Here is a 26,758-nt window from a genome sequence, read left to right as displayed (position 1 = left end):
ACGCGGCCAAGAGGCGGCGTCCGGTCTGTTTCCTGGTCCTCGGGGGCGCTTTCCTCGGTGGTTCCTTTTGCGGTCGGTTTCACTTCCAAGCGGAGGTCCGGGCGGTAGGCCTCGGCCGGGGGGAAAGGTGGGCGCGAGCCTCCTGCAGACACCGGCTTTGCCGGCCCCGCGTGGGAAGTGCCGGGATGGCTAGGAGACGCGACATGTGCACCGCCACGGCCCGGGCTCAGAGCCAAAGGGGGCTGGCACGTGATGCGTCTGCGCCCACCCGCGTTGGTGGCACGTCACCTCCCGCTGGGATCGCCCGGGGCTGCAGGTCGCCCACGGGCAAGCCAGCCCGCGTGGCCCGCCCTAGCAACCGTTGCTAAGGGGGCGTGGCTCTCACAGGTTATAAATATTAGCATATTCAAATAAGGCCCCGACCTCGTTGCCATGGCGCCCAGGCCGCAACCCCAAGGCCGGAGGAACAGCCTGGAGTAGGAGACCGCGCCTGGCGGCGGAGGGCGGCCAGGACCGAGCCCCCAGGGCCAAGCCCTCAGGTGAGAGCCGAGAGCACCCTTGGGGTGGGAGCCGCAGGCCTCGCTCTACGCCCGGTGTTAGGGGGGAGCCTGCGTGGAGACCTGGGCGAGGGATGAAGCAGCACAGCCAGAGGGGACCCAGTGTTGGCCCCGCGCATTAGAGCTGGTCCTCTGGGGACCCTGGCCCCCACCAGCCCCTGGGCCTGCACTGAAGGGGCTCCCTGTCAGGGGACGGGAGGGGCCCCAAGCCCTGCCCTGAGGGAGGAGACGCAGAGGCAAGGACTCAGGATGCTCTGGAGGCTCCAGGGTGGGGCTCAGGAGGGGAGCAGGCTCCGCCCTCACAGCCCCCATGGTGAAGGAGCCAGGGCTCCCGGGGACCCAGGAGCTACCCACCAGGGAATGGCACTATCTGGGGTCTGGAGTCCAGGGGCTCACAGAGGATGCAGGGTGGGAGCAAGGTGGTGAAGTGTATGGATAGTTCAGGCCTCAGCGAGAACTCCAGGAGCAGTGTCTGAGGTGGGAGTCCAGGGGGGCTTTGGACTCCACAGCCTCCAACCCCTGGTCCTCGCACCCCCAGGCCTTGGGGCTCAGACCAGCATGATACTTGGGTCTCTCGGGCACAGAGGAAATGAGGGTGACTGACTCAGCCCCTGGTAATACCCATGGGTGTCCAGGGGCTGCCTCACCTGGCCAGTTCTTGCCCTCCATGAGCCTGGAGGCCTGGATGGAGGTGGCAGGGTCCTGCTGAGGCCTCAGGCCTTGCCCCGGCTGAAGAAAGGCAGCCAGCAGGGGAGAGTTGCCGGAAACCCCATGAGACTCTACTGTACGGTCACCTTTCAGACCAGGCCACTGAGGCACGGGAGCCTGCGCTGCTGCCCTGTTCCAGCATTCCCCCTACCACCTCCATCAACACTGGGGCAGCTCTAGACAGCATGGAGAGGATGCGTCTTCCACGTCCGCACGAGGTCAACAGATAAAAGCCAGGATGTTCTAAGTGGCTATGTGCACATCCGCCTGTTCACGGCTTCCTTCTACAAATATTTTAGCACCCCCTCCTGCGACTGTGGACAGCAAAGAAGCACCCAGCTCCGGGGCAAGGCAGGCCCTCAACCCAACGCATAGTAAGACACATGGTGTTCCGAAGGGGATCTATCTTCTCAGGAGAATAAACCTGGGAAGGCTGGGGGGGTACTGCAGGAGGGAGGTCCAGACTGAAGACGAAGCCGCTGGTCAGGGAGGAGGACGCCGGACACTCCAAGCACACTCTGGCTCCACCCCTGGAGCTCACAATTCCAGGGTCTGGGGCCAAGGCATCTTTAAGGGGCAACACCAGGCTCACCTGGTGCAGGTGGTCCAGGGATGTACTGGGCAGACACCCTCAAAGGCCTGGTGAGGGGCTCTGGAAGAATGGGGTACTGCTGGTACCCCAGCATGCTCAGTACCATGCACACCTACACCAGCATCAGAGAGGAGGGAAGTGGGATTGGGATGAGCACCAGGCTTTGCGTTGGGGGATCCAGAGGTACCCAGCATCGGTCACACATCTGACCCTCTTCCTCTTCACCAGTTGGGCTGGGAGATGGTCAGGTCCTGGGCTGACCTGCCCACCTCCGGGTGCTGTGACCTCAGCCTGGCCCATTCCAGGTTCCCCTGGACACAGTGACTCGGCCAGGAAGCTACCTTGACTCTTGCAGTTACTGCCTGAGGCTTATGTCTCCTCCTTGCCCGGATGTTTGACCCACAGCAGAAGAACGTGGCTGCCTGCAGGTGAAGGGGCTCAGAGGGCACAGGGTGGGTAGGGGAAGGCTTGGGACCTGATCCTGGACCCCAGGCTCAGAGACTATCAGGTAGAGAAAGACCCATAGCTCAGGGCTTGAGGCAACCCTGGAAACCCCACAGCGGCAGGCAGCTGGCCTGGCATCCCCAAGCTCGCAGCCCTCAGATAGGGCCTCAGATGGGGCGGCCTGGATGGGCAGAAACATCGGGAGGGTATCCTACGGAGCAGACAGGTGGAGCAAGGCTGGGGGATGGGAGTGCAAGGCGCTCCAGGCTGAGTCTAAGCAGACAAGGGCCCCATGAGGCCTAGCCAAGTCAGGAGCCTTCTCTAGGCTCGGGGTGGGAGCAGGCACCAAGGGCTCTCTGTGTTGGGGGAGGGAGCTGAGGGCTGTGCCAGGGTCTCAGCCAGGCTACGGAGGAAGTGGAGCAAAAGCTTGGAGCTTTGCGTTCTGCCTCTGCCAGCAGGTTTCACGTGAATGGACCCAGTCTGGGACAGATCCTGTGGGTCTCGGCCCAGCACTGCCAGCGTCCAGGTGCGGGAGCTGAGTTGGCGAGGCCTGCACAACCCCTGCCCACAGAGCAAGGGCCCTGGCGGCCAGCAGGGCAGCTGCAGAGAGCAGCGGGTGGAAGAGTACCTGTCCCCTGCCCGGCTGGTGAGTGCAGGCACGTGGGCGCTGGCCACAAAGGCCTGTGTGGGGTGACATCCCAGGACCCCTTTCTACTGATGTCCAGCCTGCCCTCAGTCACCCTCCTGCTGGTCTTCCTGCTGACGGCTAGCCTCAGCCCAGCCCCTGCAGCTGGGTCTGCTCCGCCCACTCTGCCCTTGGGACCCCAGCCAGGCCCCAGGTGCTCGGTGACAAAGACATTCCCAGGCATTTGGGTCACAGACAGGAGGGAGCCAGGCCAGAACCCACAAGTCGAGGCTGAGCATCCACTGCCCTCCAACCAGGAGGCGTCCTTTCCTCGAGCAGGAGACCAGGTGGTTCTAAAGCTCAGGGGAGGGCCAGGTGCCGTCTGGGCTCTGGGCTCTGGGCTCCGGGCACAGTGTGTCTGCCCTGGGCTCCGGGCATGGTGTGTCTGCCCTGGGCTCCTTGGAGATGCCAGCCCCCACCCAGGGCAGGTCCTTCCCTGCCAATGGCCCCACCAGCCACGTGCAGCCCAGGTTCTGCTCACCCCCATCCCCCCAGCCAGGTTAAGGCCCACGTGGCTGAGGCAGGGAAATGTCCGTACCTGCTCTAGTGGGAGCCCACAGAGTCCTACCAGCCAGAAGCAGAGATGGAACTAGGGTGGGGAGAGCCGGGACTAGGATGGGGAGAGCCGGGACCAGCGCTGACCCCTGGTTGGTTTCTACAGCAGGCCCTGGCCCTGGTGGACGACCTTCGGCTGGTGAGGGCACTGGAGGTGTGTGTAGACACCCGCGAGGGCAGCCTGGGGAACTTTGGTGAGCCCCATCACACCCCACCATGGCCAAAGCCACGGCCAGGCCTCCTGGTAAACAACACGTGTTTTCTGGTTATGACCACAAAGTTGTCCACACCTCTCAGCTCAGGCTGCACAGCAGCTTCCTTAGGGTTGGCCCCTCACCTGAGGTCTGTGTCAGGTACAGGCAGAGGGTAGTGCACTCAGTACCCCGCACGACCACGCCGGTACCCCCGGCACGCTCAGTACCCCGCACGACCACGCCGGTACCCCGGCACGCTCAGTACCCCGCACGACCACGCCGGTACCCCCGGCACGCACAGTACCCCGCACGACCACGCCGGTACCCCCGGCACGCTCAGTACCCCGCACGACCACGCCGGTACCCCCGGCACGCTCAGTACCCCGCACGACCACGCCGGTACCCCCGGCACGCACAGTACCCCGCATGACCACGCCGGTACCCCCGGCACGCACAGTACCCCGCACGACCACGCCGGTACCCCCAACATGCTCAGTACCCCGCACGACCACGGCGCATCACAGAAGAGCAGAGACCTATGTGGTGCTGAGTGCCATATGGTGTCTCCTGAAACTCATCTTGAAATAATCTCAGCTATAGCAGGGTGTGGTGGCAGGCAGCTGTAATCCCAGCTACTCGGGAGGCTGAGGCAGAATTGCTTGAACCTGGGAGGCGGAGGTTGCAGTAAGTAAAATTCGCACTACTGCCTGCTAGCCTGGGCGGCAGAGTGAGTTTCCATCTCAAAAATAAGTAAATAAAAATAAAAAAATTAGACTGGCATGGTGGCACCTATAGTCCCAGCTACTCAGGAGGTGGGGAGGTCAAGCTGCAGTGAGCTATTGCACCCCTGCCCCCCAGACAGACTGGGTGACAAGCTGCAGTGAGCTGAGATTGCACCCCTGCCCTCCAGACAGACTGGGTGACAAGCTGCAGTGAGCTGAGATTGTGCCCCTGCCCCCCAGACTGGGTGACAAGCTGCAGTGAGCTGAGATTGCGCCCCTGCCCTCCAGACAGACTGGGTGACAAGCTGCAGTGAGCTGAGATTGCGCCCCTGCCCTCCAGACAGACTGGGTGACAAGCTGCAGTGAGCTGAGATTGCGCCCCTGCCCTCCAGACAGACTGGGTGACAAGCTGCAGTGAGCTGAGATTGCGCCCCTGCCCTCCAGACAGACTGGGTGACAAGCTGCAGTGAGCTGAGATTGCGCCCCTGCCCTCCAGACTGGGTGACAAGCTGCAGTGAGCTGAGATTGCGCCCCTGCCCTCCAGACAGACTGGGTGACAAGCTGCAGTGAGCTGAGATTGCGCCCCTGCCCTCCAGACAGACTGGGTGACAAGCTGCAGTGAGCTGAGATTGCGCCCCTGCCCTCCAGACTGGGTGACAAGCTGCAGTGAGCTGAGATTGCGCCCCTGCCCTCCAGACAGACTGGGTGACAAGCTGCAGTGAGCTGAGATTGCGCCCCTGCCCTCCAGACAGACTGGGTGACAAGCTGCAGTGAGCTGAGATTGCGCCCCTGCCAGGTCCCTTCTCCTCCGCCAGGTTCACGTGTTCATATGTTCAAGTGTTCATGGTGCGTCTTCGTGCCTGCTCCCTCCCGTGCACGCACAGCACTTAAGGCTGAGGTTATTTTTTCTGATCTAGCTGAGAGTTGCAGACACAGGGCCCCTGTATTTACTGCCGCCTCAGTGTGTATTTCCCGAGAGGGAGGACATTCTCTTAAATGCCGCACAAGGATCAGTCAGGAATTAACACCGTGCTGAAGGCCATAATCAAATGTCAGCAGCTGTCCCAACGGTGACTTCTTTTTTTATCCTTTCTTTTGAGGCGGAGTCTCTCTGTTGCCCAGGCTGGAGTGCAGTGGTGCGATCTCGGCTCACTGCAGACTCCGCCTCTTGGATTCAAGCGATTCTTCTGCCTCAGCCTTCCGAGTAGCTGGGATCACAGGCACCAGCCACCACGCCCGCTAGTTTTTATGTTTTTAGTAGAGACGGGGTTTCATCATGGTAGCCAGGCTGGTCTTGAACTCCTGACCTCAGGTGATCCGCCCGCCTCAGCTGGGAGCCACGGCACCAGCCGACAGTGACCTTTAGCGCAGGAGGCGCCTTCCCACCCAGGGTTGCTGGCTGTTTGCATTCCTCGGACTGAGGTCCATGTCGGTCGGTCTTGTTTTCTGTTTTGCAACAGCCTGTGAAGTCCTTGACCACTGTGTTTGGCCACTCTCTGCACCCCCGAGGCCATCTGCACTCGCTCGAGGTGTTCCCACCAGGCACGGTCTTGGAGCACCTGTGCCCACAGGCCTGCCTTCCCCACACGGCCCGCTCTGCACCCCTTCTCCTCACGGTGCAGGGATTCTGTCTCACAGGGCCACGCCCCATCCTACAAAAGACTCCAAACGCAGGGCCTTTTCCTGGGGCCTTTGGCTGTGCAGAGACACTGGCTGTGGCATCTGACCCCATGCTCTGGGGATCTGGGCCGGAACTCCGTTCTGTGTGCGGCTGTGCACAATGGTCTGGGATGCCAGGGGAGGGCTGTGGTGGCAGCTCGAGGGCAGGGCCCAGACTCTGGGCAAAGGGAGCACCACCAGTCAGCCATGCCGGCCTGGCCCCCATCCCGAGCCAACTCTTGGAGCTGACTCTTACAGCCCGCTGCAGACGAGGGCACGGAGCATGAGGCTTTGGGGGCTCAGGGCAGCTAGGCCAGGCCCTCTACCAGGCCCACGGAATCAGCAGGCCCCTTGGGTCATTAGAGGAGCCACAGCCCTGGAGCAGCTCCCGGGTGCCACACAACCCCTCTTTCGGTGTGGAGAGAGAGAGGCCTGTGAGGTTAGCCCATGATTAGTGAGGGGCCAGGGCCACTGATGCCTCGGGGTGCAGGAGGGTACAGAGGTGGGCGGGGTGAGGGGCCCGGCCAACCTCCTCCTCCTGTGGCCCTACAGGGGTACACCTGCCCAACCTGGACCAACTGAAGCTGAATGGCAGCCACCTGGGCTCCCTCAGGTGAGCGCTTGGGTGGGGTGGGCTGGGTCCCTGCCATGAGGGTATCCCAGGGGCAGGCTCTGCAGGAATGAGGAGAGAACTTGGTGGGAGTGGGGGACCTTGGGCTGAGTCAAGGGTCCCAGGGGTCTAGAGAGCACCATCCTGCTGGCTGCCTGACCCTGAGTGACCCTGTGGAGGGTAGATGGGCAGGTGTGGGGAGTCTGGGACATTCAGGCAGGTGTGGCCTCTCTCCCAGGTGGAAAGGGGTCTCTCAGTGGGTCTTTGTTGAGAGGACTACTCCTGGGCCAGCCTGGGGTCCTGCCTATGCCCTGTGGCCTCTGGCTCAGCCCGGATGCACCCCCTTGCCGCGTGACCCCAGCACTTGTAGCTCTTGTGTCTAATGGGTGGGAGGCCCCCGCTGCGGGTACCACCCCACTCGGAGCTGGGCCAGGGTCAGGGCGGTCATGCCAGGTCTTGTGGCCAGCAAACACCCCAACTTTATACCTCTCTTGATGAAGCAAATATCAAATGGGCTGGGCACTGTCTCATGCCTGTAATCCCAGCACTTTGGGAGGCCAAGGCGGGCCGATCACCTGAGGTCAAGGGTTTCAGACCAGCCTGGCCAATATGGTGAAATCCCATCTCTACCAAAAATACAAAAACTAGCTGGGCATGGTGGTGCATGCCTGTAATCCCAGCTAGTAAGGACACTGAGGCAGAAGAATTGCTTGAACCCGGGAGGCAGAGGTTGCACTGAGCAGAGACCGCGCCACTGCACTCCAGCCTGGGTGATAAAGTGAGACTCTGCCGCAAAAAAAAAGTAAAATAAAATAAATATCTGAAGGAATTTAATAAAATACACGAAGATCTGGAAATGGAAAAATATTGGAAAACACTCTGGGGGCAAAGATACAGTGGGCAGCACACAGAGCTGGGACAGAGAAGGGGCCTGGAAATGAAGCCACGCCTACAGCAGGCGCCCAAACCATGCCATGGACCAGAAACTAGGATGGGAAACAGACTTCTTGGAAGCACACCCCCGAGCCAGGCGCAGTGGCTCACGCCTGTAATCCCAGCACTTTGGGAGACCAAGGCAGGAGGATCACTTGAGATCAGGAGTTCAAGACCAGCCTGGCCAACATGGTGAAAGTCTGTCTTTACTAAAAATTCAGAAATTGGCTGAGCATGGTGGTGCTGGTAATCACAGCTACACAGGAGGCTAAGGCGCAAGAATCACTTGAACCCGGGAGATGGAGGTTGCAGTGAGCTGAAATCACGCCACTGCACTCCAGCCTGCCCAACAGAGCAAGACTCCTCCTCAAAAAACCAGAACAAAAACAAAGAACATAAAAAGTACCCCAATACAAGACTATTGATATTCTAATGGAGATGGCTGTGTTTTCTCAGCCTCACAAAGAAGTCTATTGTTAAGACCAACAAATTGGCTCAAAGAACAATGAAATACATGTTGAATAAAGAAAATATAAAGGCTTTTGTTGTAGGATTGAAGGAAAAAACATTAAAAAAAAAAAAAAAAGAAGGGCCGGGCGCGGTGGCTCACGCCTGTAATCCCAACACTTTGGGAGGCTGAGGTGGGTGGATCACAAGGTCAAGAGATCGAGACCATCCTGGTCAACATGGTGAAACCCCATCTCTACTAAAAATATAAAAAATTAGCTGGGCATGGTGGTGCGTGCCTGTAATCCCAGCTACTCGGGAGGCTGAGGCAGGAGAATTGCCTGAACCCAGGAGGCGGAGGTTGCAGTAAGCCGAGATCGCGCCACTGCACTCCAGCCTGGGTAACGAGAGCGAAACTCCGTCTCAAAAAAAAAAATAATAAATAAAATAAATAAAAAGAAAAAATGTAAAAGAAAGCCAGGCACGGTGGCTCACACCTGTAATCCCAGCACTTTGGGAGGCTGAGGAGGGTGGATCACCTGAGGAGGGTGGAACACCTGGTCAGGAGTTCCAGACCAGCATGGCCAGCATAGTGAAGCCTTATCTCTACTAAAAATACAAAAATTAGCTGGGCATGATGGCCCGTGCTTGCAACCCCAGCTACTCCAGAGGCTGAGGCAGGAGAAACACTTGAAGCTAGAAGGCAAAGGTTGCAGTGAGCCAAGATCGCACCACTGCACTCCAGCCTGGGAGGCAGAGCAAGACTCTGTACAAAAAAAAAAAAGAAAGAAAAGGTAAGACAATCCAATGAAACACTATTGTAACTTAGCTGATCACAGCTATTAAGTGTATTAAACGCTCAGGCAATATTAGAAAAGCTAGGAAATGGGCCGGGCAGTGGCTCACGCCTGTAATCCCAGCACTTTGGGAGGCTGAGGCGGGCGGATCACCTGAGGTCAGGAGTTGGAGACCAACCTGGGCAACACAGTGAAACCCCATTGCTACAAAGAAATGTAAAAATTAGGTGGGGTGGTGGCAGCTAATTTTGTGGTTCCAGGTGCTCAGGAGGATGAGGTGGGAGGATTGCTTGAGCCCAGGAGGTGGAGGCTACAGTGAGCTGAGATGGCGCCACTGCACTCCATCCAGGGTGACAGAGCAAAATTCCATCTCAAAAAAATAAAATAAAATAAATTCATAATAATAGGCTGGGCACGGTGGCTCATGCCTGTAGTCCCAGCACTTCAGGAGGCCAAGGCAACAGGATCACTTGAGTCCAAGAGTTCAAGACTAGCCTGAGCAGCATAGCAAAACATCATCTCTATAATAATAAAAAATAATCAGGCCAGGCACAGTGGCTCACACCTATAATCCCAGAACTTTGGGAGGTCGAAGTGGGTGGATCATCTGAGGTCGGAAGTTCAAGACCAGCCTGGCCAACATGATGAAATCCCATCTCCACTAAAAATACAAAAATTAGCTGGGCATAGTGGTGCACACCTGTAATCCCAGCTACTCGGGAGGCTGAGGCAGGAGAATTGCTCGAGCCTGGGAGGAGGAGGTTGCAGTGAGCTGAGATCGCACCACTGCACTCCAGCCTGGGCAACAGAGTGAGACTCTGTCTCAAAAAATATGTATGTATTCAAAGGAACTTGTCAGAAATAAAAGACATCCAGCTACAGACTGAAAGGAAAAACAAACTGGATTGTTGGCACCAAAACACATCCTTGTAAAGTCACCGGCTTGAAGATAAAGGCAAAAGTTTGGGGCAGCCAAGAAAAGAGATCGAGCTGTCTTCTTTTTTCTCTGAGACAGAGTCTCACTCCATCACTCAGGCTGGAGCCCAGTGGCGTGACTACGGCTCACCACAGCCTCCACCTCCTGGGCTCAAGTGCTCCTCCCACCTCAGCCTCCCGAAGTGCGGGGATTATGGGCGTGAACCACTGTGGCCGGCCTCAAGTTGTTTTTTTTTGTTTGTTTGTTTTTTGAGATGGAGTCTTACTCTGTTGCCCAGGCTGGAGGGCAGTGGCGGGATCTTGGCTCACTGCAACCTCCACCTCCCTGGTTCAAGCAATTCTCCTGCCTCAGCTTCCCAAGTAGCTGGAATTACAGGCGCCTACCACCATGCCTGGATAATTTTTGTATTTTTAGTAGAGATGGGGTTTCGCCATGCTGGCCAGGCTGGTCTCGAACTCCCGAACTCAGGTGATCCACCCACTTCAGCCTCCCAAAGTGCTGGGATTACAGGCGTGAGCCACTGCACCCGGCAGGTTTTCTTTTTAATTTTTTTTTTTTTTTTCTAAAGATGGGGTTTCACCATGTTGGTCAGGCTGGTCTTGAACTCCTGCCCTCAGGTGATCCGCCCGCCTTGGCCTCCAAAGTGCTTGGATTACAGGCGCGAGCCACTACGCCCGGCCAAGGTTGTTTTTTAAGGACAGAAAAAGCGTAGTGCTCCTCAGACGTCCCCACAGTGGACTCTGGAACAAAAGCCTCAGCAGCCTCCTGGGAAGATGGTGCGATGGCCTAACGGCTGCAGACGCTCCCAGCCAGGAGCCATCTGTGAGTGAGTCACAGATCAAGGACTTTCCATTAGCCGCTCTTGAAGAAATCACTGGACACAAATCCCAGCCGATTAAGAGCTGAGTGGAACAGCCATGTAAGGCAGCAGGCTGAGGGTAGATGTTGACTCCACGCACCGAAGGCGGACGGACCGCAGGGAGTGCACCTGGCAGGCCACAGAAGGAAGCGAAAGCGACGGGCGGGAGCAAACCCAGGTAGACGCAGCGCTGTGAGCTGGAGAGCATCGCAAGAAACCACCCAGCCCTGGAGGAATCTGGCCTCAGTGGGGGACAGCCTGGGAGCCTGGGTGACCCTTTCACAAGGAGGCATTCAGAGACAGCGTGGCGGCGCAGAAAGGGGCAGGCGCAGGGTCCCGGGGACAGCGTGAAGGCCCAGAAAGGGGCAGGCGCAGGGTCCCGGGGACAGCGTGTGGTTGAAATCAGTGCGGCTGCAGAGGGGGACAGAGCGGACAGATGGGCGTGGGGCCCGGCAGGAAGCAACGTGTCCCCGCACATGACAAGCTGCTGTGACCCACCCCAGCTCCGGCAGCTGGTGCCCAGCAAAACTGCCAGCTCAGCACGGGGTCAGCCCCCAGCAAAGCCCCTCCACCTCAGTGTCCAGGGGCTCAGGCTCCCAGGCAGCTTTCCAGACCCTTCCTCTGAATTCAAGTGCCCCAAAAGCTACTGAGGGGATCATCAGAAAGAGAGACCTCGTGATGCCTGCAACCTGCAGGGGAAGGGCAGTGGTGGCAGCAGGTGGGGCGTGGCTGAGCCACCCGCCATGAGGGCGTATCATCCAGCCCTACAGGGTGCCATGAGCCCCTCTCTGCAGGTGTGGAGATGAGAAAGTGTGGAAATAAAAGACACCAGACACCGAGAAAGAGAAAACAAGAGTTGGGCCCAGGGGTCCGCTGTCCACCAGAGCGCGGAGTCCGACAGTGGCCTGAGTGGCTGGACACAAAGCAGGGGGCAGGGCAGGTAGGGCGAGGCCATAGGGGTCAGTGGTAGGGTCAGGAAAATCACGTGACTTGGGGACAGGGCCCCGGGACTCTAAAGAAGCCGGGACGAGAAAACCTGAGGCGCCAGCACTTCCTTCATACTTGTCAGGAAAGAACAAGGTCGCTGAGATTCCTGTTCCTATTACTGATTCTTATCTTCTGAGGGGAAGAGGAACCAGGTGCAGAAGCAGAACTTGAACGTAGCCGTGGAGCGTGACCGCTGAGGCACAGCACCAAGTCCCTGGATGTCCGCGGGCGCCAGGTTTACCACAAGAGCCTGGAGCAGTGGAGTTTTGTCCTCACTCCGGGCCATCTTGGAGGTCTCCGTCCCTGGCTGGCTAAACAGCGGGCACTTTCCCATCACGGGCACTTCCGCACAGCCAGGCGTCCTCCAGCAGCCCTTACACGGGCGGGACAGAGGGCTTAGAGCAGCCTGCCGTAGGGTCACCTCTTTTCCAACGCCACTTCAGTCCCATACTTCCTGCCCTGAGACTCAGTGAGATGAAAGACTATATGGTTAGATACGTGTATATGTTTGTGATTACATATGAATAGCTCTGTGATTACGTATGATTAGATATATAGGAATAGCTAGCTGTATAACTGTATGTCTAATTCTTAATTCTATGTGTATGTGAGAACATGCTGAGGCTTCAGACCCTTGCCTCGGCTCTTGCGGGGTTCCCCCGACAGAGGGTAGTTCCCCAGGCCAGGCCCTTCAGGGCTCAGAGAAGGAGGGGGACATTGTACCCACACCAGAGCCAGGAGGGAAAGGCAGAGACCCTCTTCCTCAGCCTAGAGGCCACCATGCGAGGTCACACCTGCCCCTGCCCTGGAGGCAGCCATAGGCTGGTGGTGGCTGGGCACACTGCTGGGCACCGTGTCGACCACCAAACCCCGCCTTCTATAGGGACCTGGGCACATCTCTGGGCCACCTGCAGGTGCTGTGGCTGGCTCGCTGTGGCCTCACTGACCTGGATGGCATCGCCGCTCTGCCAGCACTGAAGGTGAGTCTGGGCGCCCTGGGCTGGGGAGGGCCGGGCTGGACCCTGGCTCAGAGCCCCGCGCTGCCCAGGAACTCTACGCCTCCTACAACAACATCTCGGACCTGAGCCCGCTGTGCCTGCTGGAGCAACTGGAGCTGCTGGACCTGGAGGGCAACAGCGTGGAGGACCTGGGGCAGGTGTGCTTCCTGCAGCTGTGCCCTCGCCTGGCCACACTCACCCTGGAGGGCAACCTGGTGTGCCTACAGCCGGCCCCCGGCCCCGCCAACAAGGTGCATGTCTGGGCACCCAGCCAGTGTGTGCATGGCAAGGGGAGGCTCCCTGTGGCTCCAGCCCTGGGCCCCTCCCTCCGGCAGGGACTTCTGTGCCCACCTGTGCCCTGTGGCCTATTCACCAAGAGTTCATCTCTTCTGTCACCAGAAGTCTGACAGCTCCCAGGGCATCCTCCTAGGCCAGCCCTCCCAGATCCCACAGGGTCACCTGCAAGCACGTCACATCCCTCAACCCACGTATGCACCTTTGAGGCCCACACACACGCCATGCGGAAACACACAGAATCATGTGTACACAGATGTGCACATACCCACACACCTGTGTGTGCCCCGTCCAGAGCCACGTCCGGCCCCACGGGCCCCAGAGACCACGCTGTGCACACATCATCTCCCTATGCCGCCTGTGCATGTCCTGCTTAGAGCCGGCACAGGTGCGTGCAGGCCCCAGAGGAGCTCCCAGACCCTGCACAGGCCACCCTCGCCCTGAGCTCACAGCGCTGGCCTCATTAGTTGCTGCCTGGTGCTGCCACATGCTGGGGTCAGCATCCACCAGTGCCCGGTGGCCACTGCTCCATGGGCCAGAGCCCTGAGCTCAGGGCAGCTCCATGGGCCTGAGGGCATCCATGGCCCCAGCCTTGGGTCTGGAGAGTGGGGTCCTGCATCCTGAGCAAGTGAGAGCCTATCCCTGAAGTCCCTGGGATCTGAGAGTGACCCACGCCCGCCCCAGCAGGGCAGGGCAGCATCACCACCTCTGCCCCCTGCCCTGCCCCACGGCGCGTCTGGAAGCCTGGGAAAGAGCTGGCCTGAAGGGCACACCTGACCCAGACCTGCCCTCCCTCCCCCTCCACCTGCAGGTGCCCAGGGGGTACAACTACAGGGCAGAAGTGAGGAAGCTCATCCCCCAGCTTCGGGTCCTGGACGAAGTTCCGGCTGCACACACAGGACCACCATCCCACCTGCGGCTGAGCCAGGACTGGCTTGCGGTGAAGGAGGCCATCAAGAAGGGCAACGGCCTCCCCCGGCTGGGTATGACAACCCCAGGCAACTGCCCAGAGGCCCCACGGCTGAGCCCCAGCTCCCCACAGGAAGAGGCCCTCACCCCAGGACTCTCAGAGACGGACAGCCACATCTCATGCCCTCCCCCAGCCTTGACCTCTGGTCCCCAGAGTCCAGGACACTATCTCTGAGCAGCCCACAGTGGGAAAGGAGGATCTGGAGGGGAGGGCCTCTCCAGAAGGCAGCAGTGTCAGAGGCCAGCCTCTGGCCATGCAGTGTGGGTGTCCGGCTCCCTGGTCTGTGGACAGAGTCTGGGGCGGGCTCTCAGGCTGACCAGCTGGCCTGGTCCTTGGTGACCTCTGCTTCTGACCCTCGGGCAGACTGTCCCCACGGAGGCCCCATCCGGAGACTTGACTCTGAGCTGTCCCTGCCTGAGACGCAGCCCCGAACCTCCAGGCCCTGGCCCTTCTCGATGCTGGTCCCTGGGGGCCCCCTGCCTGAAGGCCTGCTTTCTGAGGACCCAGCCCCAGGAGATAACACCAGCAGCCTCACCCATGGTAACTGATGTGCCCAAAAGCTAACCCTGCAGCCCCTCAGCCCCGAACTAGGCCCAGCCACGCTGTCTCCCGCAGGTGCTGGCCAAGTCCTGTGTGGGAACCCCACCAAAGGCCTGCGGGAGCGTAGGCGCCAGTGCCAGGTACACCCCCAGGGACCAGCCTCCAGGGCCCCAGCCCCCCACGGGCACCAGCATCCAGGGGTGCAGCCCTGACGGTGCTGAGCAAGAATCCCCAACTAGTCCCTTTTCCTCCCCAGGGCAAGGAGCCCCCAGAGCAGTTGTCCCAGCACAGGCCAGGAGATCTGGCCACCAGCACTTCCAGCCCAGAGCCTGACCCTGCAGACAGCTCTGAATTCCCGGCCTTGACCGGGCTTAGGCCCTGGAGGGAGCTTGGCATGAGGTGGGTGTCACCCCGACCCTACTACTGTGTGTGTCTGTCTGGTGGGGGGTCAGGGCTGGGGCTACCTTGGCTGAGTCATCATTGGTCTCCATCCCTGAGCCTCACGTGCTCTTGGGTCAACTCAAAGAAGAGCCAGGGCCAAAGCTCCTCCTCCTCTCTCCACCCTACCCCCTCCCCTATAGGCACCTGGAGTCCCAACAGGAAGGGGCTGTAGTCCCCGGAAGCCGATGGTGGGCCCCTGAAGAGCAAGTGCACCAGGCAGAGCCCAAGACTCCCCCCAGCCCCCCAAGCCTGGCCTCAGGTACTGAGCCTGTCTGCCATGCCTGGGAGTGACCCAGCACCCCACCTCTGTAGGTAACACCTACAGATCTGACATTCAGCCTGGTCCCCTTCTTTAGCCAGGCTCTGAGAGACTGTGACAGGAAGGTCCCCTTCTGGGGCTGGGGAGGGCCAACCCAGGTCCTCCCTCTCCCAAGCCATGGTCCAAGCCCTGTGACCTTGTGGCCACCCAGGCTGCACTCAAGAGAGACCTCGTTCCACAAAAGGGTGGTGTGAAGAGTCCAGAGTGGTCTGGACAGAAAGAAGCAGCCACCCCAGGGCGCCAGCAGGCAGAACGTGCCCACTGGGCAGCTTTCAGGGGCACAGGCACCAGGCCTGGGGTCAGCAGCCAGCAGCCTCCCCAGGACACAGAGGCAGGGAGGGTGCTGCTGCTGTTTTTTTTTGAGACGGAGTTTCGCTCTTGTTACCCAGGCTGGAGTGCAATGGCGCAATCTCGGCTCACCGCAACCTCCGCCTCCTGGGCTCAGGCAATTATCCTGCCTCAGCCTCCCGAGTAGCTGGGATTACAGGCACGCGCCACCAAGCCCAGCTAATTTTTTGTATTTTTAGTAGAGACGGGGTTTCACCATGTTGACCAGGATGGTCTCGATCTGTTGACTTCGTGATCCACCCGCCTCGGCCTCCCCAAGTGCTGGGATTACAGGCGTGAGCCACCTGCTGCTTTACCCCGAAGACGGCAGGTGTTTTCAGGCACAGAATTAAGCCATGCAGTGCCCTCTCCAAAGCACACCGGCTTCAGCACAACCACAGCTTGGAGGCAGAGAGGACCTTCCCTCAGTGGGCAGGCAGGCTGGGTGGGGGGCACTACAAGCAGGGGCAACCCCACGGTGGGCAGGCTGACCCTTCTGTGCAGGAGCCTGGTCAAGGGGGCTGGGATGGGCAGGGAACAGGGCAGGCCAAGCCTCTGCCCTGCTGGTGGGTGACTGTGGAGGGGCAGAGAGAGGCGTCAGCAGCTGGTCACCTAGTGGCCAGGAGCTGCAGGGGTGGAGGGAGGGCAGGCAGGGCAGCCAGGAGGAGGGTGAGCTGCAGTGGCCTTGAGCCAAGGTCGGGACAAAGGCATGCCAGGGCTGCATGTGCTCGTGCAGGCAGGTACTGGGGGACCAGCCTCTCAGGGAAAGGGCACAGATGACCCAGGGCCAGAACCAGGTCTTGGGATTGCCTTACCTGCCCCAGAGGTGGGCCTGCCCAAGCAGTCAGGGGTCACAGGGCTGGGAACACAACGTGGGGTGCATCGGAGTAGCCTGAGGGGCAGGGATGCTGCTGCCTGTGGACCCATAGCCTGGACCATGGCCTTGGGGCTGCAGGGCCATGGGTGGGCTGTGGCCTCCCCTTGCCTCACAGCCTTTCTGACTGCTGTCACTCCGTTTGCTTTCTAGAGGCCCCCAGGACCTTCCGATGTCAACTGGTCCCTTCCCCTCCGAAGCACCCCATGCCACCAGCTTCTGGCAGCAGCTCCCCCCGGTGGCCCACAGACCTGCAGTCCAGGGGACGTCGGCTCCGAGCCCTGGGCAGCTGGGGGCCTGGCCTGGGTGATGGGGTGGCCACAATGGCCTCAGAGCTGAGCCCTAGAGCCCGGGGATGTCCTGGCCCAAAGCCAGCACCAGATGCATCAGCCAGACCCCCCAGGGCAGCCGAACTCTCCCACCCCACCCGCTTCCCCCACTTAGTGTAGCCCCCACTGCTAAGCTTAACCTGTGCTGAGGCCACGACCTGCCCACATGTGGTCACGGGAGCACAGGGTGGACTTGGTCTCATGGCGCACAGAACGTCTAGGCTGGTGTGTTGGCAGGTGGCGGGAATGCTTGGCCCTGGGGAGGACCCTCTTGGATGAGGGGAGTGGGGGATTGGGTTAGGCCCCCGACAGGGTTTGGCTTGGGAAGGGAGGGTCCCAATCCAGCCCCTCTTCGTGCCAGGCTTTCCCGCGGGCACGGGGTTGGGGGGGTGGTTACAGGGGCAGGCCTGTCAGACCTCTCCAGCTAGAGTTGGGTGTGGCCTAGGAGCCACCTCCTAGGCCTCCATGGCCCAGTCCCCCAGGGTCCCAGCTGCTCGCCCTCGGCCTCCCTTCCCCGGGGGATCTGCAGGGCTCCCGCGCCGCAACGGGGGAGACAGTTCCCTCCTCCTGGGGCAGGATGCCCCGGAAACCAAGGGAATCATTTTCGACTCTCAGGTGCACAGAAATGCGATTTACTTTGTAGGCAACGTTGGTTCATTAAATTACGCAGCGGACCGCGCCTGCCTAGTCCCCGCGCCCGTCCCGCCAGCCGTCCTCGCGGTCCCGGCCCCCTAGGCGCGGCGGCAGGAGTCCATGGTGAACGGCAGGCAGTTGAGGAAGCGGAAGCCGTATCTGCTCTGGGCCGTGCTCGGCACCGACAGGGCCACCATGGGGCAGCTGCGGTCCACGCTCTTCCGGCACACCTGGGGGGTGCGGGGGCTGAGAGGTGCTCGGGGCGGGGCGGGGCGAGGAGGGGAGGGGATGGAGAGGGGAAGGGGGGACGGGGAGGGAACTTGGAGGGGCAAGGGAGGAGAGGAGCGGGGGTCGGGGAGGGGAGGGACAGGGGAGGGGGCGCATCCGCACGCCTGCCCTCACCCGAACCCGGTGCTCCTTCAGGAGCCGCCAGTCCTCCAGGCCCAGCCCGGCGTCTGCGGGAGGCGACGGTGGGGTGGGGTCAGGCGGGCCGCGCTCTCCCTCCGGCGTGCGCTCCCTGGGGATGGCGGGCAGGTGCTGCGCGGGCCCCTCCCGCGGGTGGAAGCGCTTCCCCGAGCTCGGCGGCGGCTGTAGGGCCCGCGTCCTGGGGGGCGAGGGTCATGAGGGCGGCGGCTGGCCCGGGAAAAGCGGCCCTAGAGGGCTCCGCGCCTGGGGCGGTGCAGGGGCTGAGGGACGCCCCGGTGACTCGGGGCGGCAGGGCGGGACCTGGGGAAATTGGGGCCGCCTGGGGATCCCAGGGACCGTTTTGCTGGGGCGGGGCCTAGAGAGGAGGCGGGGTCCCGGGGACCTGCAGTCCCCACCGTGGCCTCCGACCGACCCGGGACTCCCGCACGCGGCCTCTGCGCGGGGTTCCAGGCGGCTCGCAGGGGTCGGCGCCGGGCCCCGCCTCCGGGAGCGGGAAGCGGTCGATGGACAAGTCAGTGTCGTCGGCAAAGACCCTCGGGGCCGGAGTCGCGCAGTGTGGGATCCGGTGCTCGCTGAGGACCTGCGGGGCGCGTCGGTCACCCCCGCACCCGAAGCCCGGCCGCCCCCCGAGGGCCCGCACCGACCTCGCCCTTGGGGCCCAGGAGCAGCGTCACGCAGTCGGGGCTGGAGTGAGAGGGTTGGGGCTCCCGGCCCGAGGACGCGCACGGCGGCTTCTTGGCGTTGCGGGGTCCCTCGCCCCAGATCTGGAAGGGCGCGGAGTGGTGGGTGAGGGGCGGCCGGGAGGGCCGTCCGGGCTGGGCTCGCGAGCCGGGGCGCACCGTAATGTGGTGGCGCGGGGCCAGCAGCGTGGCCGGCGGGAAGCGGTAGAGGCGCTCCGGGCGGCCGCGCACCAGCTGCTTCAGCACCGCGCCGCCCAGGTCGGCCGTCTCCAGCTGCGACTGATTGAGGATGCGGACGAGCTTCTCCCTGACGCTCACGGCCACGATCTTCAGGCAGCTGCCCGTCGGGCTGGGGCGAGAGGGGGAAGCTGTGAGATGCGGCGTGTCCACCCGACGGCTGTGCGCCCCGCCTGGAAACCAGCTCCAGCCGAGCGCTGGAGGCCTGGGCCGCCCCTTACCTCTGCTGGTGTTCGGGGCCCGGGTAGTCAGGGTCTGTGCAGAGCTCTGGTGTCAGGACAGGCTTGCGGTGCCTGGCTGATTGGGTTTTCTGGAGATCTAGAGAGGAGCACTTTTGGGGAGGGGGACCCTCGAACGGCGTACCTGTGACGGTACGAGATGTACCCTATGAGGCCAACCAGGTCTGCAGGGCCTGGGGGAGCGGGTAGCAGGCCAGGGTCAGAGGGATAGGAAGAGCGGCTGTACCTTGGGGCCTGGAGGACCTCCTTCAGGGCTCTGGGTGAGATCACGGGCCTGAGGGATGGAGGGTGGGTGAAGGATAACAGGGAGCCCCGCCCCACTGCACCTTCTGATCCTCTTCCGAAGCTCCTGGCCTGCACCAGTGCCTTCTCCGAGGAAGCACCCCAGCCCCGGGGCGAGTGCCTTGATGCCTTCAGCAGGTGATAAGGCAGGCCCTGCTGGCAGCTGCTGGAGTCGGAGTCAGCACCCCCTGAGCTGCTGGTGCCCAGACAGGGCAGGGAGCCCCGCGTCACGGTCTCCTGATGCCCCTCGGAGTGCTTTCCAGGGGACCCCGGGCTCCCTGTGTCCAGCTGTGGCCAGGGCCATGGCTGCCTGTGGACCACACTCTGCTTGATGTCCATTCCAGCTCCAGATGCCAGCCCTGCCCCCATCCAGCCGGAGCGGGCAGCACAGCAGGGAGCCCCTGTTGGCTCCTGGTACCCAGGACCCAGGCCCGGCACAGGGCAGGACAGTGATAGCCCCTTCAACCCCAACCCATTCCACAGATCACAGGACTGAGCATTGGAGAGTTAAGGGACTTCTCCAGGGACACCAAGGGGTAGTGTCCTTGAGTGACCTGGGTCTTCACCTGCCAACATGAGCCCCCCCTTCTAGCCCCTGGGGAGGCCCTGCCTGTGCCGTTACTTTTGCTGGGAGTCAAGCTCCACGTTGGTGAAGAGGTTGGGGTACCGGCGGGCAATGCTGTTCCAGTCTTTTTCCAGCCGAAAGCCCTGGCCAGGAAACAAGAGGCACATTTCCTCCCAGACCACACACGTGGCAGGCCTAACTCACCTCCCCAGTGGGGGCCTGAATGTTCTCAGAGAGGTCACTTGGGTCCATCAGAGTCCCTGCCATCACCACCTGCCAGAGGGGACCAGAGGCCAGTGGGCAGGGACTGGGGCGAGTGGCACCCTCCCCCACAGCACCGCTCCTCTTTGACCACACCTGTACTTTGAGGCCTCCTGATTCCTCCCCGCTGGAGCCTGGAGTTCCAGAGGCAGCCTGAGCCCGGCAGGCTTCCAGGCAGGCCAGGGCCCCCAGCAGAGGTACCCAATGGGAGGGTGAGGGCTGGGGAGGGTGGCTGGGGCAGCGGGGCTTGCGCTCACCTCCACACTGCCAGTCTGGGATTGCAGCATGCGGCCCACCCACGAGGAGCGGGCTAGCTGCAGGAGGCAGGACTTCTGGAAGTTCTGCAGCTCAGCCTCTACCTCCTGGAGCCTGCGCGTGGTCTCCAGCAGCTGCTCCTCCAGGTACTCCTTCTCCTGCTCCAGGAGGGCCTGTGGGTGAGAGGCCAGCCCTGGCCTGGCTCCCAACACCAGGACCCCGCCCACTCCCTGTGCCCCCACCTCACCCACTGGGCTTGCTCTTTCTGTTCCTTCAGCTGCAGGGTCAGCTTCTGGACCTGGCTCTGCAGGAGCCTCTCCTGACTGTGGGAGCTCCTGGAGGAGGGATGACCTCAGCAGCCCCCAGCCTGCTCGTGCAGGCGTTCTTAACACCAGGTCAGTGGTGAAGGAGGGGCACCACGGCCATCTTGGCCCCAAGGGCAGACAGTACAGCTGCACTGGGGCCGGCCAGCCACCCACGGGTCTGGGCAGGGGCCTGGCACCCATCCACATGTGCAGGGCTGGGGTTGAAGCTGCAGTGTGTTAGCTTAGGGTCAGGGTGGAGGGTCGGCGTGGGCAAGGACAAGGGAAAGGATCTGACTCGGCGGTTGGGGTTGGGGTCAGAAACCAGGAGTCCGGGCCAGGACAGGGCAGGGTTGGGTTGGGCTGGATGCTGTGCTTCAGACCTCTTGGGCGGAAGCCCCGCCACCTCCTGCAGGATGTGCCAGAGCCGGGTGTCCCGGCCATTCCGGACCGCCCACCGCAAGGCCTGGATCTCTAGTTCTCGCTGCCCCCACAGCAGCCGCAGCGTGCGAGGATCCAGGGACTCAGGAGCCAACCTGCAGTGACAGTGTCCCCCGCTTCTTGCTCAGGCTGGGCCCCAGCCATCTGGCCCAGGAGCTTCACCACTTTTCCCTCCCATCCTTACTGCGGGTTGGCAGAGCAGGCCACCCGTGTCATGGAAGTCGCAGAGGCTGCAGGTGTGCCCGCTGGAGGTCCCAGGTGACCACTGACCGACTCTCGGTCTGTGGAGGACGAGAGAGCCTCCTCCTTGGCTTCTTCAGCCCCGGGGCCAGACTTGGGAGCCATTCGTGATGTTCTTTGGGAGCTGGGAGGAGTGGGGGGGCCAGGTCTGCTGGGTGTGCTTGTGTGGCCACATTGGGGCCGCCCAGCGGTGGCTATTTGAGGAGCCCCAAAATGGGTGTCCACACTTGTGTGTTTCTGACCTTTGCCAGTGACGTGGTGTCCTTCTCTTTCTCTCTGGTCTCCCCAGCTCAGGACCCCACCCCCAGCACTCACCTGAGGCCAGAGCTCCAAGCAGGCCTGGGAAGGAAGGGCTCTATACCGTTGCCCTGGATACCAGCACCCAGAAGGGGAGGGGCTGTTTGTTACCTGGAGGCTCCAGGGAGACCCCAGACCAGGCCCCTGGGTGAGTTCTGAGCCAGCCCAGGCTGGAGGAGGTGTGAGAGACTGAGCCACTGCTCAGCTTGGGGTGGCGGGGAACCACTTAGTGGCCAACACCCTCAAACTGAGGGAGGCCTCAGCACCCCCTACCCAGCCTGGTGGCAGCAGTGTGACACATATGGGGCATTGCTGCCTGTGAGCCAGGCCAGCATAGCCATGGGTACGTGGGGGACAGGAAGCAGACAGGTAACAGTGACAAGCTGGGGACTGGTGAGGGCTAACTTACAGTAGTACACCCCACCCACAGCCTCTTTTTAAATTAATAATTATTTTTATTTTTATTTTTTTTGAGGCGGAGTTTCGCTCTTGTTACCCAGGCTGGAGTGCAATGGCACGATCTCGGCTCACCGCAACCTCTGCCTCCTGGGTTCAGGCAATTCTCCTGCCTCAGCCTCCTGAGCAGCCGGGATTACAGGCCGCGCCACCATGCCCAGCTAATTTTTTGTGTTTTTAGTAGAGATGGGGGTTCACCATGTTGACCAGGATGGTCTCGATCTCTTGACCTCGTGATCCACCCGCCTCGGCCTCCCAAAGTGCTGGGATTACAGGCTTGAGCCACCGCGCCCGGCCAATAATCAATTTTTTAGAGACAAGGTCTTGTTTTGTTACCCAGGCTGGAGTTCCTTGGTGTGATCCAGCTCATGGTAACCTCGAATTCCTGTGCTCAAGTGGTCCTCCCACTTCTGCTTCCAGAGTTATTGGGACTACAGGTGCCTGCCTGCACCGCCAGGCCGGGCCCACAGCCCCTTCGACCTCAATGACCAGCACTCACCCGCAAGCTGGAAGCCTCACCTTTTCCAGCCATCTCCACACCCTCTGGGCCACCCCCAGGGACCCCTTTGGGCATTGCCATTATCATGACAAGTATTCCCTCTCCTCCTGGACAAAAGCGAGGCCAGACCTGACCCAAGCACTCCAGCCTTCGCCCTCCATCTCTGCAGCTTGTCGGCTGGGTAAGGCCTCCCTAGAGGAGCACAGGAGACAGGCCGGCAGGAGGCCCCTCCACGCCCACAACTCGTTCTGAGCTGGGCAGAATAGGCAATGAATGGCGGACCACGAGGCTGCGGACCCCGGCCGGGACAGCAGGGCAGAGGAGCGGCTTCCAGCCGGCTTCGCTATGCGCCAGGCCCGGCCCCGGGTCCTAAAGGGCAGGCAGGTGTCGGGGAAGAAGAGCCTCAGCCCGGGCCCCGGCCTTCTCCCGAGCGCGCACCTCCCGCACCAGGGCTCGGCGCCCACCAGCCCCACAGGGCTCCACGTCCCTAGCCGGGGACTTGTGACCTGCTAGCCTGAGACCCCTGCGCGTCCAGGCGACGGCGGCTGCGGGGGCCGCGAGGGGCGGTGCTGGCCCCGCTGCCCCCGAGCACAGGTGGGGTTTGCGGGAGCCCAGGCCGGCGACCCTCCCTGGGCAGGAACCCACCACACTGGAAGGCGGCTGAGGAAGTCCGCCCAGGAGCGGGGCCAGACACCTGCCCCGACGCGCCGCCCGGGGGGCCGCAGCCGCCGCGTTTCCGCGTACCTCGCAGGATAGGGGATGGGGGCCGCATCTAGGCCCCGCCCTCTGGCCCGCCCACACCTGGAGTTTCTGGGGGCGGGGCGCGGCGACGAGCCAATGGGGCGGGGAGGGGCGTGACGGAGGTAGCCAATGGACGAGGGCTGGAGGGCGGGACACCCGCGCGGGTAAGCCAATAGGGGTGCTGGAGGGCGGGGCACGCGGGCCGCGGGCCAATGGGGGCGCGGGGTCGGGGCGCGCCGCGGCGCTGGGGGCGGCAGGTTGCGGCGGTGCCCGAGCGGGTCGCGAGGCTGGCGAGCGCCCAGGTGAGCCGCGTCGGGTCCCGGGGCCTTCCGAGTGCGGGGCTTGCTTCGAGCCGGCCGGGCACCAACTCCAACTGGGGAGCGTTTTCCGCGAGGCCCGGGCGGGGGGCCGAGGGCGGGGGCGTCGCCGCACCTGCGCCCACCCGACGGAGCTGGGACGCCCGGGCTCCCGCCAGGCTGGGGTTGTGGTTCGGGCATCGGTGCCCGCGGCGGAGACCGGGAACTTCGGGGCGAAAGGAGCGATTGGGCGGCGGGGCTCCCTGGGTTGGCGGAGGCTGCTCAGACCCGGAGTCCGCTGGATGCGCGGGGTCGAGGTCTGGGTCGCGACCCCGAGCGCCGCTGCGGCCTGAGCGGGTCCGGGTGGGGCGTTCCCATGGCGGCGGCCGCAGTGCCCTCCGAGCCAGGTGAGGCGGACAGGAAATCCTGGATCTGGTTAATGATTCGCCTTGCTCCGGGAGTGCGGGCGTGGCAAGAGGAGGCTGGTGAGGTGGGGAGCCTGCATGCTCCGGAGGGCCGCCCCAGGAATGTGTGGCCGGCGGGTGGGGCCGGCACGGGAGGGTGGGGCCGGTTCGGAGGGGCCGCAGCCGGAGCCGTTTCTAGGGCAGGCCAGGAGGAGGAGGAGGAAGACCGTGCCGAGGTAGAAGTAGGCAGGTCCTGACCCTGTGACCTGTGCCTTCCCCACAAAACAGGGATGCTCTTGGGGTTGGCTGCCATGGAGCTGAAGGTATGGGTGGACGGCATCCAGCGTGTGGTCTGTGGGGTCTCCGAGCAGACCACCTGCCAGGAAGTGGTCATCGCACTAGCCCAAGCAATAGGTGAGTGCTCTGGGAGTGAGGCTGCCCGGCAGGTAGAGCTGAACTGGGGCCTGATGGTCTAGCCCTATGTTTCACCCAAGGAGGGTGGGGCTGGCTGTCCTTCCCAATTCCTCAAGCCGGGTAGACAGAGTGGGGGGCACAAAGGCTGACCTTCTTCCCTCCCCCCAGGTCAGACCGGCCGGTTTGTGCTTGTGCAGCGGCTTAGAGAGAAGGAGCGGCAGCTGCTGCCAGAGGAGTGTCCAGTGGGTGCCCAGGCCACCTGCGGACAGTTTGCCAGCGATGTCCAGTTTGTCCTGAGGCGCACGGGGCCCAGCCTGGCTGGGAGGCCCTCTTCAGACAGCTGCCAACCCCCAGAACGCTGCCCAATTCGTGCCAGCCTCCCTGCAAAGCCACGGGTAACGCTGGGCTGTGAGCCCTGCAAAGCACTGACCCTCGGGCCAGCCCCCAGCCTCTCACCTCCTGGGCCTGCAGCCCCCATGACACCCTCACCGGGCTGCTGCACAGACCTGCGGAGCCTGGAGCTCAGGGTGCAGAGAAATGCTGAGGAGTTGGGCCACGAGGCCTTCTGGGAGCAGGAGCTGCGTCGGGAGCAAGCCCGGGAGCGGGAGGGACAGGCACGCCTGCAGGCGCTAAGCGCAGCCACTGCTGAGCACGCCGCCCGGCTGCAGGCACTGGACGCCCAGGCCCGAGCCCTGGAGGCTGAGCTGCAGCTGGCAGCAGAGGCCCCTGGACCCCCTTCTCCCATGGCATCTGCCACTGAGCGCCTGCGCCAGGACCTGGCTGTTCAAGAGCGTCAGAGTGCGGAGGTGCAGGGCAGCCTGGCCCTGGTGAGCCGGGCCCTGGAGGCTGCAGAGCGAGCGCTGCAGGTGAGCCCCGGGACCTGGTTCCTGTCACTTCCCCTCCCCTGACACGAGCAGGTTTGGGGGTCACAGGGTCCGGCTAGGGAGAGCGCTCCCTCCGGGTCACAAGGGCCATGGAGCCCCATGGCTGTGCCTCCTGAGGGTCCCGTGTGCCCCCAGGCCCAGGCTCAGGAGCTGGAGGAGCTGAACCGGGAGCTCCGTCAGTGCAATCTGCAGCAGTTCATCCAGCAGACTGGCGCTGCACTGCCACCGCCCCCACAGTCTGACAGGGGCTCTCCTAACACACAGGTCGGTGTGGTTCTGGGGGAGGCCGGGAGGTGAGGACCTGGCCCAGCCCCACTCCAAGCTGACTTCCCTCCCCACAGGGCCCTCTGTCTTCAGCCAGAGAGGAGTCCCTCCTGGGACTCCCCCTGAGCCCCGTGCTGGTGCCTACCTTAGGCCCCGAGGGTATGTCTGTGTCCCACCTACCCCTGGGGCCCGGGGCCCTCCTGTGGCCGCAGCCTCCTCAGCCTGTGTCCTCCTGCAGTGGCTTCTATGAAGCAGAACTCCTGGAGGTAGCAGCACCTCCTGCCCCAGAGTGGCGTCCCTAGCAGCCCAGCCCCAGGCTCTGTGACAGACCAGTGAGGGTGGTGAGACCAACCTGCCTGGACCGCAGAAGGAGGTTGGCGGTCACAGAGGGCTCCTGCACCACACAGTGGGAAGCTCTGGGCTCGGCTGGAGCAAGGGGTGCAGAGGAGGACTGCCTGAGTCCTTGCCAGCTCTGCCAGACACCCTGGAGAAGCATGGGGTGTAGCCAGCTCGAACTTGCAGGCCCCAGAGACCACAACTGTCTGCTGGGGACAGGAGATTCGTTGCCAGTGCTCAGGCTGTGGGCATGTGCCTGCCTGCGGGTGGCTCCTTCACAGTGTGTAGAGCATGTATGTGCCACCTCCCGACCCCAACGCTAAAACCTCAATAAACTGCCCACAGTGGCTTGAGTGTGTGCTAAGGCTGCGCTGGGCAGGGTCTGTGAGATCTTGAGCGTGAGCCTCCACGGGGTGCCACTGAGCAGCACCCCAAGACATCTGGGGCTGGCCACAGCTAGAGCATCTTTGAATGGGGTCCCTCAGGGACCAGTGCTCAGTAGGGCCCAGCCCTGGAGCTTCCTGGGCTCCGCATTCCATCTGCTTGGCCCTGCCTACCCTTGGGGGCTCTCCTGTTGAGGGCCCCAGCCTGGCGGGCCTGCTGGCTGAGCCTGGCCTGACTATTCCAGGATTGTCTGAACCCTCTCCCACCTGACTCCTTGTTGTGTGACCTGTGCCCCACCAGCAGCAGGAACTGAGGACTCTGGGATGAGCTAGACCCGCCTGTCAGGTTTACTGAGAACTTGTGGGGGCGGGTCCCAGATTCCTAGGTCAGCCAGGCCCAGGCAGCTTCACCACCCCAGGGAAGGCATGGGTACCAGTGAGTAGG

At 62.3% G+C, this 26,758-nt stretch overlaps 3 protein-coding genes across 33 annotated transcripts; 2 read left to right on the top strand and 1 right to left on the bottom strand.

The window, feature by feature from the left end:
- Positions 1-1,358: 1,358 nt before the first annotated feature.
- LRRC56 (leucine rich repeat containing 56) lies at positions 1,359-17,453 on the top strand. Of its 17 annotated transcripts, none has more exons than XM_078341858.1 (13): positions 1,359-1,639; positions 2,163-2,285; positions 2,760-2,947; positions 3,651-3,735; positions 6,669-6,729; positions 12,601-12,666; positions 12,735-12,935; positions 13,790-13,961; positions 14,312-14,488; positions 14,564-14,628; positions 14,745-14,887; positions 15,070-15,188; positions 16,603-17,453. In XM_078341858.1, the coding sequence occupies exons 2-13, from the start codon at positions 2,248-2,250 to the stop codon at positions 16,896-16,898; spliced, it is 1,611 nt and encodes a 536-aa protein (XP_078197984.1). In that variant the 5' UTR covers positions 1,359-1,639; positions 2,163-2,247; the 3' UTR covers positions 16,899-17,453. The 17 variants fall into 17 exon arrangements, with proteins under 17 accessions (XP_078197984.1, XP_035119823.3, XP_078197990.1 ...); XM_035263932.3 differs by having other exon boundaries at positions 12,570-12,666; XM_078341864.1 differs by having other exon boundaries at positions 3,651-3,785; positions 12,570-12,666.
- LMNTD2 (lamin tail domain containing 2) lies at positions 17,390-24,025 on the bottom strand. 9 transcript variants are annotated; one of them, XM_078341832.1, is made up of 14 exons: positions 23,237-23,829; positions 21,284-21,463; positions 21,042-21,194; positions 20,604-20,691; positions 20,359-20,514; positions 20,045-20,113; positions 19,898-19,983; positions 19,320-19,585; positions 18,976-19,072; positions 18,677-18,866; positions 18,482-18,601; positions 18,233-18,417; positions 17,814-18,015; positions 17,390-17,641 (listed from the first exon to the last, which is right to left on the bottom strand). In XM_078341832.1, exons 1-14 carry the CDS (start codon positions 23,827-23,829, stop codon positions 17,510-17,512), a joined length of 2,517 nt encoding a protein of 838 aa, XP_078197958.1. In that variant the 3' UTR covers positions 17,390-17,509. The 9 variants fall into 9 exon arrangements, 7 of the variants coding, with proteins under 7 accessions (XP_078197958.1, XP_054097263.1, XP_078197957.1 ...); XM_054241288.2 differs by lacking the exon at positions 20,045-20,113 and having other exon boundaries at positions 18,976-19,117; positions 23,237-24,025; XM_078341831.1 differs by lacking the exon at positions 20,045-20,113 and having other exon boundaries at positions 18,749-18,866; positions 18,976-19,117; positions 23,237-24,025.
- Positions 21,177-26,291, top strand: RASSF7 (Ras association domain family member 7). Of its 7 annotated transcripts, XM_054241290.2 has the most exons (7): positions 21,177-21,335; positions 21,629-21,784; positions 22,513-22,772; positions 24,321-24,446; positions 24,615-25,312; positions 25,466-25,594; positions 25,672-26,291. In XM_054241290.2, the coding sequence occupies exons 3-7, from the start codon at positions 22,577-22,579 to the stop codon at positions 25,894-25,896; spliced, it is 1,374 nt and encodes a 457-aa protein (XP_054097265.2). In that variant the 5' UTR covers positions 21,177-21,335; positions 21,629-21,784; positions 22,513-22,576; the 3' UTR covers positions 25,897-26,291. The 7 variants fall into 7 exon arrangements, with proteins under 7 accessions (XP_054097265.2, XP_017833908.3, XP_078197995.1 ...); XM_017978419.3 differs by lacking the exons at positions 21,177-21,335; positions 21,629-21,784; positions 22,513-22,772 and adding an exon at positions 23,588-23,634 and having other exon boundaries at positions 25,672-25,753; positions 25,833-26,291; XM_078341869.1 differs by lacking the exons at positions 21,177-21,335; positions 21,629-21,784; positions 22,513-22,772 and adding an exon at positions 23,588-24,035 and having other exon boundaries at positions 25,672-25,753; positions 25,833-26,291.
- Positions 26,292-26,758: the final 467 nt, after the last annotated feature.

The sequence above is a fragment of the Callithrix jacchus genome, chromosome 10 (assembly GCF_049354715.1).
Source record: "Callithrix jacchus isolate 240 chromosome 10, calJac240_pri, whole genome shotgun sequence".
NCBI classification, from domain to species: domain Eukaryota; kingdom Metazoa; phylum Chordata; class Mammalia; order Primates; family Cebidae; genus Callithrix; species Callithrix jacchus.
This window is presented reverse-complemented; position numbering and strand designations above follow the sequence as displayed.

Coding starts and splice junctions, on each gene's coding strand:
- LRRC56 (XM_035263927.3), top strand. CDS start 2,248: ATGTTTGACCCACAGCAGAAGAACGTGGCTGCCTGCAG. Junction 12,936..13,789: donor CCCCCGGCCCCGCCAACAAG/GTGCATGTCTGG, acceptor CTCCACCTGCAG/GTGCCCAGGGGGTACAACTA. Junction 14,489..14,563: donor CACCAGCAGCCTCACCCATG/GTAACTGATGTG, acceptor TGTCTCCCGCAG/GTGCTGGCCAAGTCCTGTGT.
- RASSF7 (XM_054241290.2), top strand. CDS start 22,577: ATGACCAGCACTCACCCGCAAGCTGGAAGCCTCACCTTTTCCAGCCAT. Junction 25,313..25,465: donor CTGCAGAGCGAGCGCTGCAG/GTGAGCCCCGGG, acceptor GTGTGCCCCCAG/GCCCAGGCTCAGGAGCTGGA. Junction 25,595..25,671: donor GGGGCTCTCCTAACACACAG/GTCGGTGTGGTT, acceptor CCCTCCCCACAG/GGCCCTCTGTCTTCAGCCAG.
- LMNTD2 (XM_035263916.3), bottom strand. CDS start 23,829: ATGCCCGAACCACAACCCCAGCCTGGCGGGAGCCCGGGCGTCCCAGCT. Junction 21,464..23,236: donor CTCAGCCGCCTTCCAGTGTG/GTGGGTTCCTGC, acceptor CACTCCTCCCAG/CTCCCAAAGAACATCACGAA. Junction 19,586..19,897: donor GAGCTTGACTCCCAGCAAAA/GTAACGGCACAG, acceptor TGTGGTCCACAG/GCAGCCATGGCCCTGGCCAC.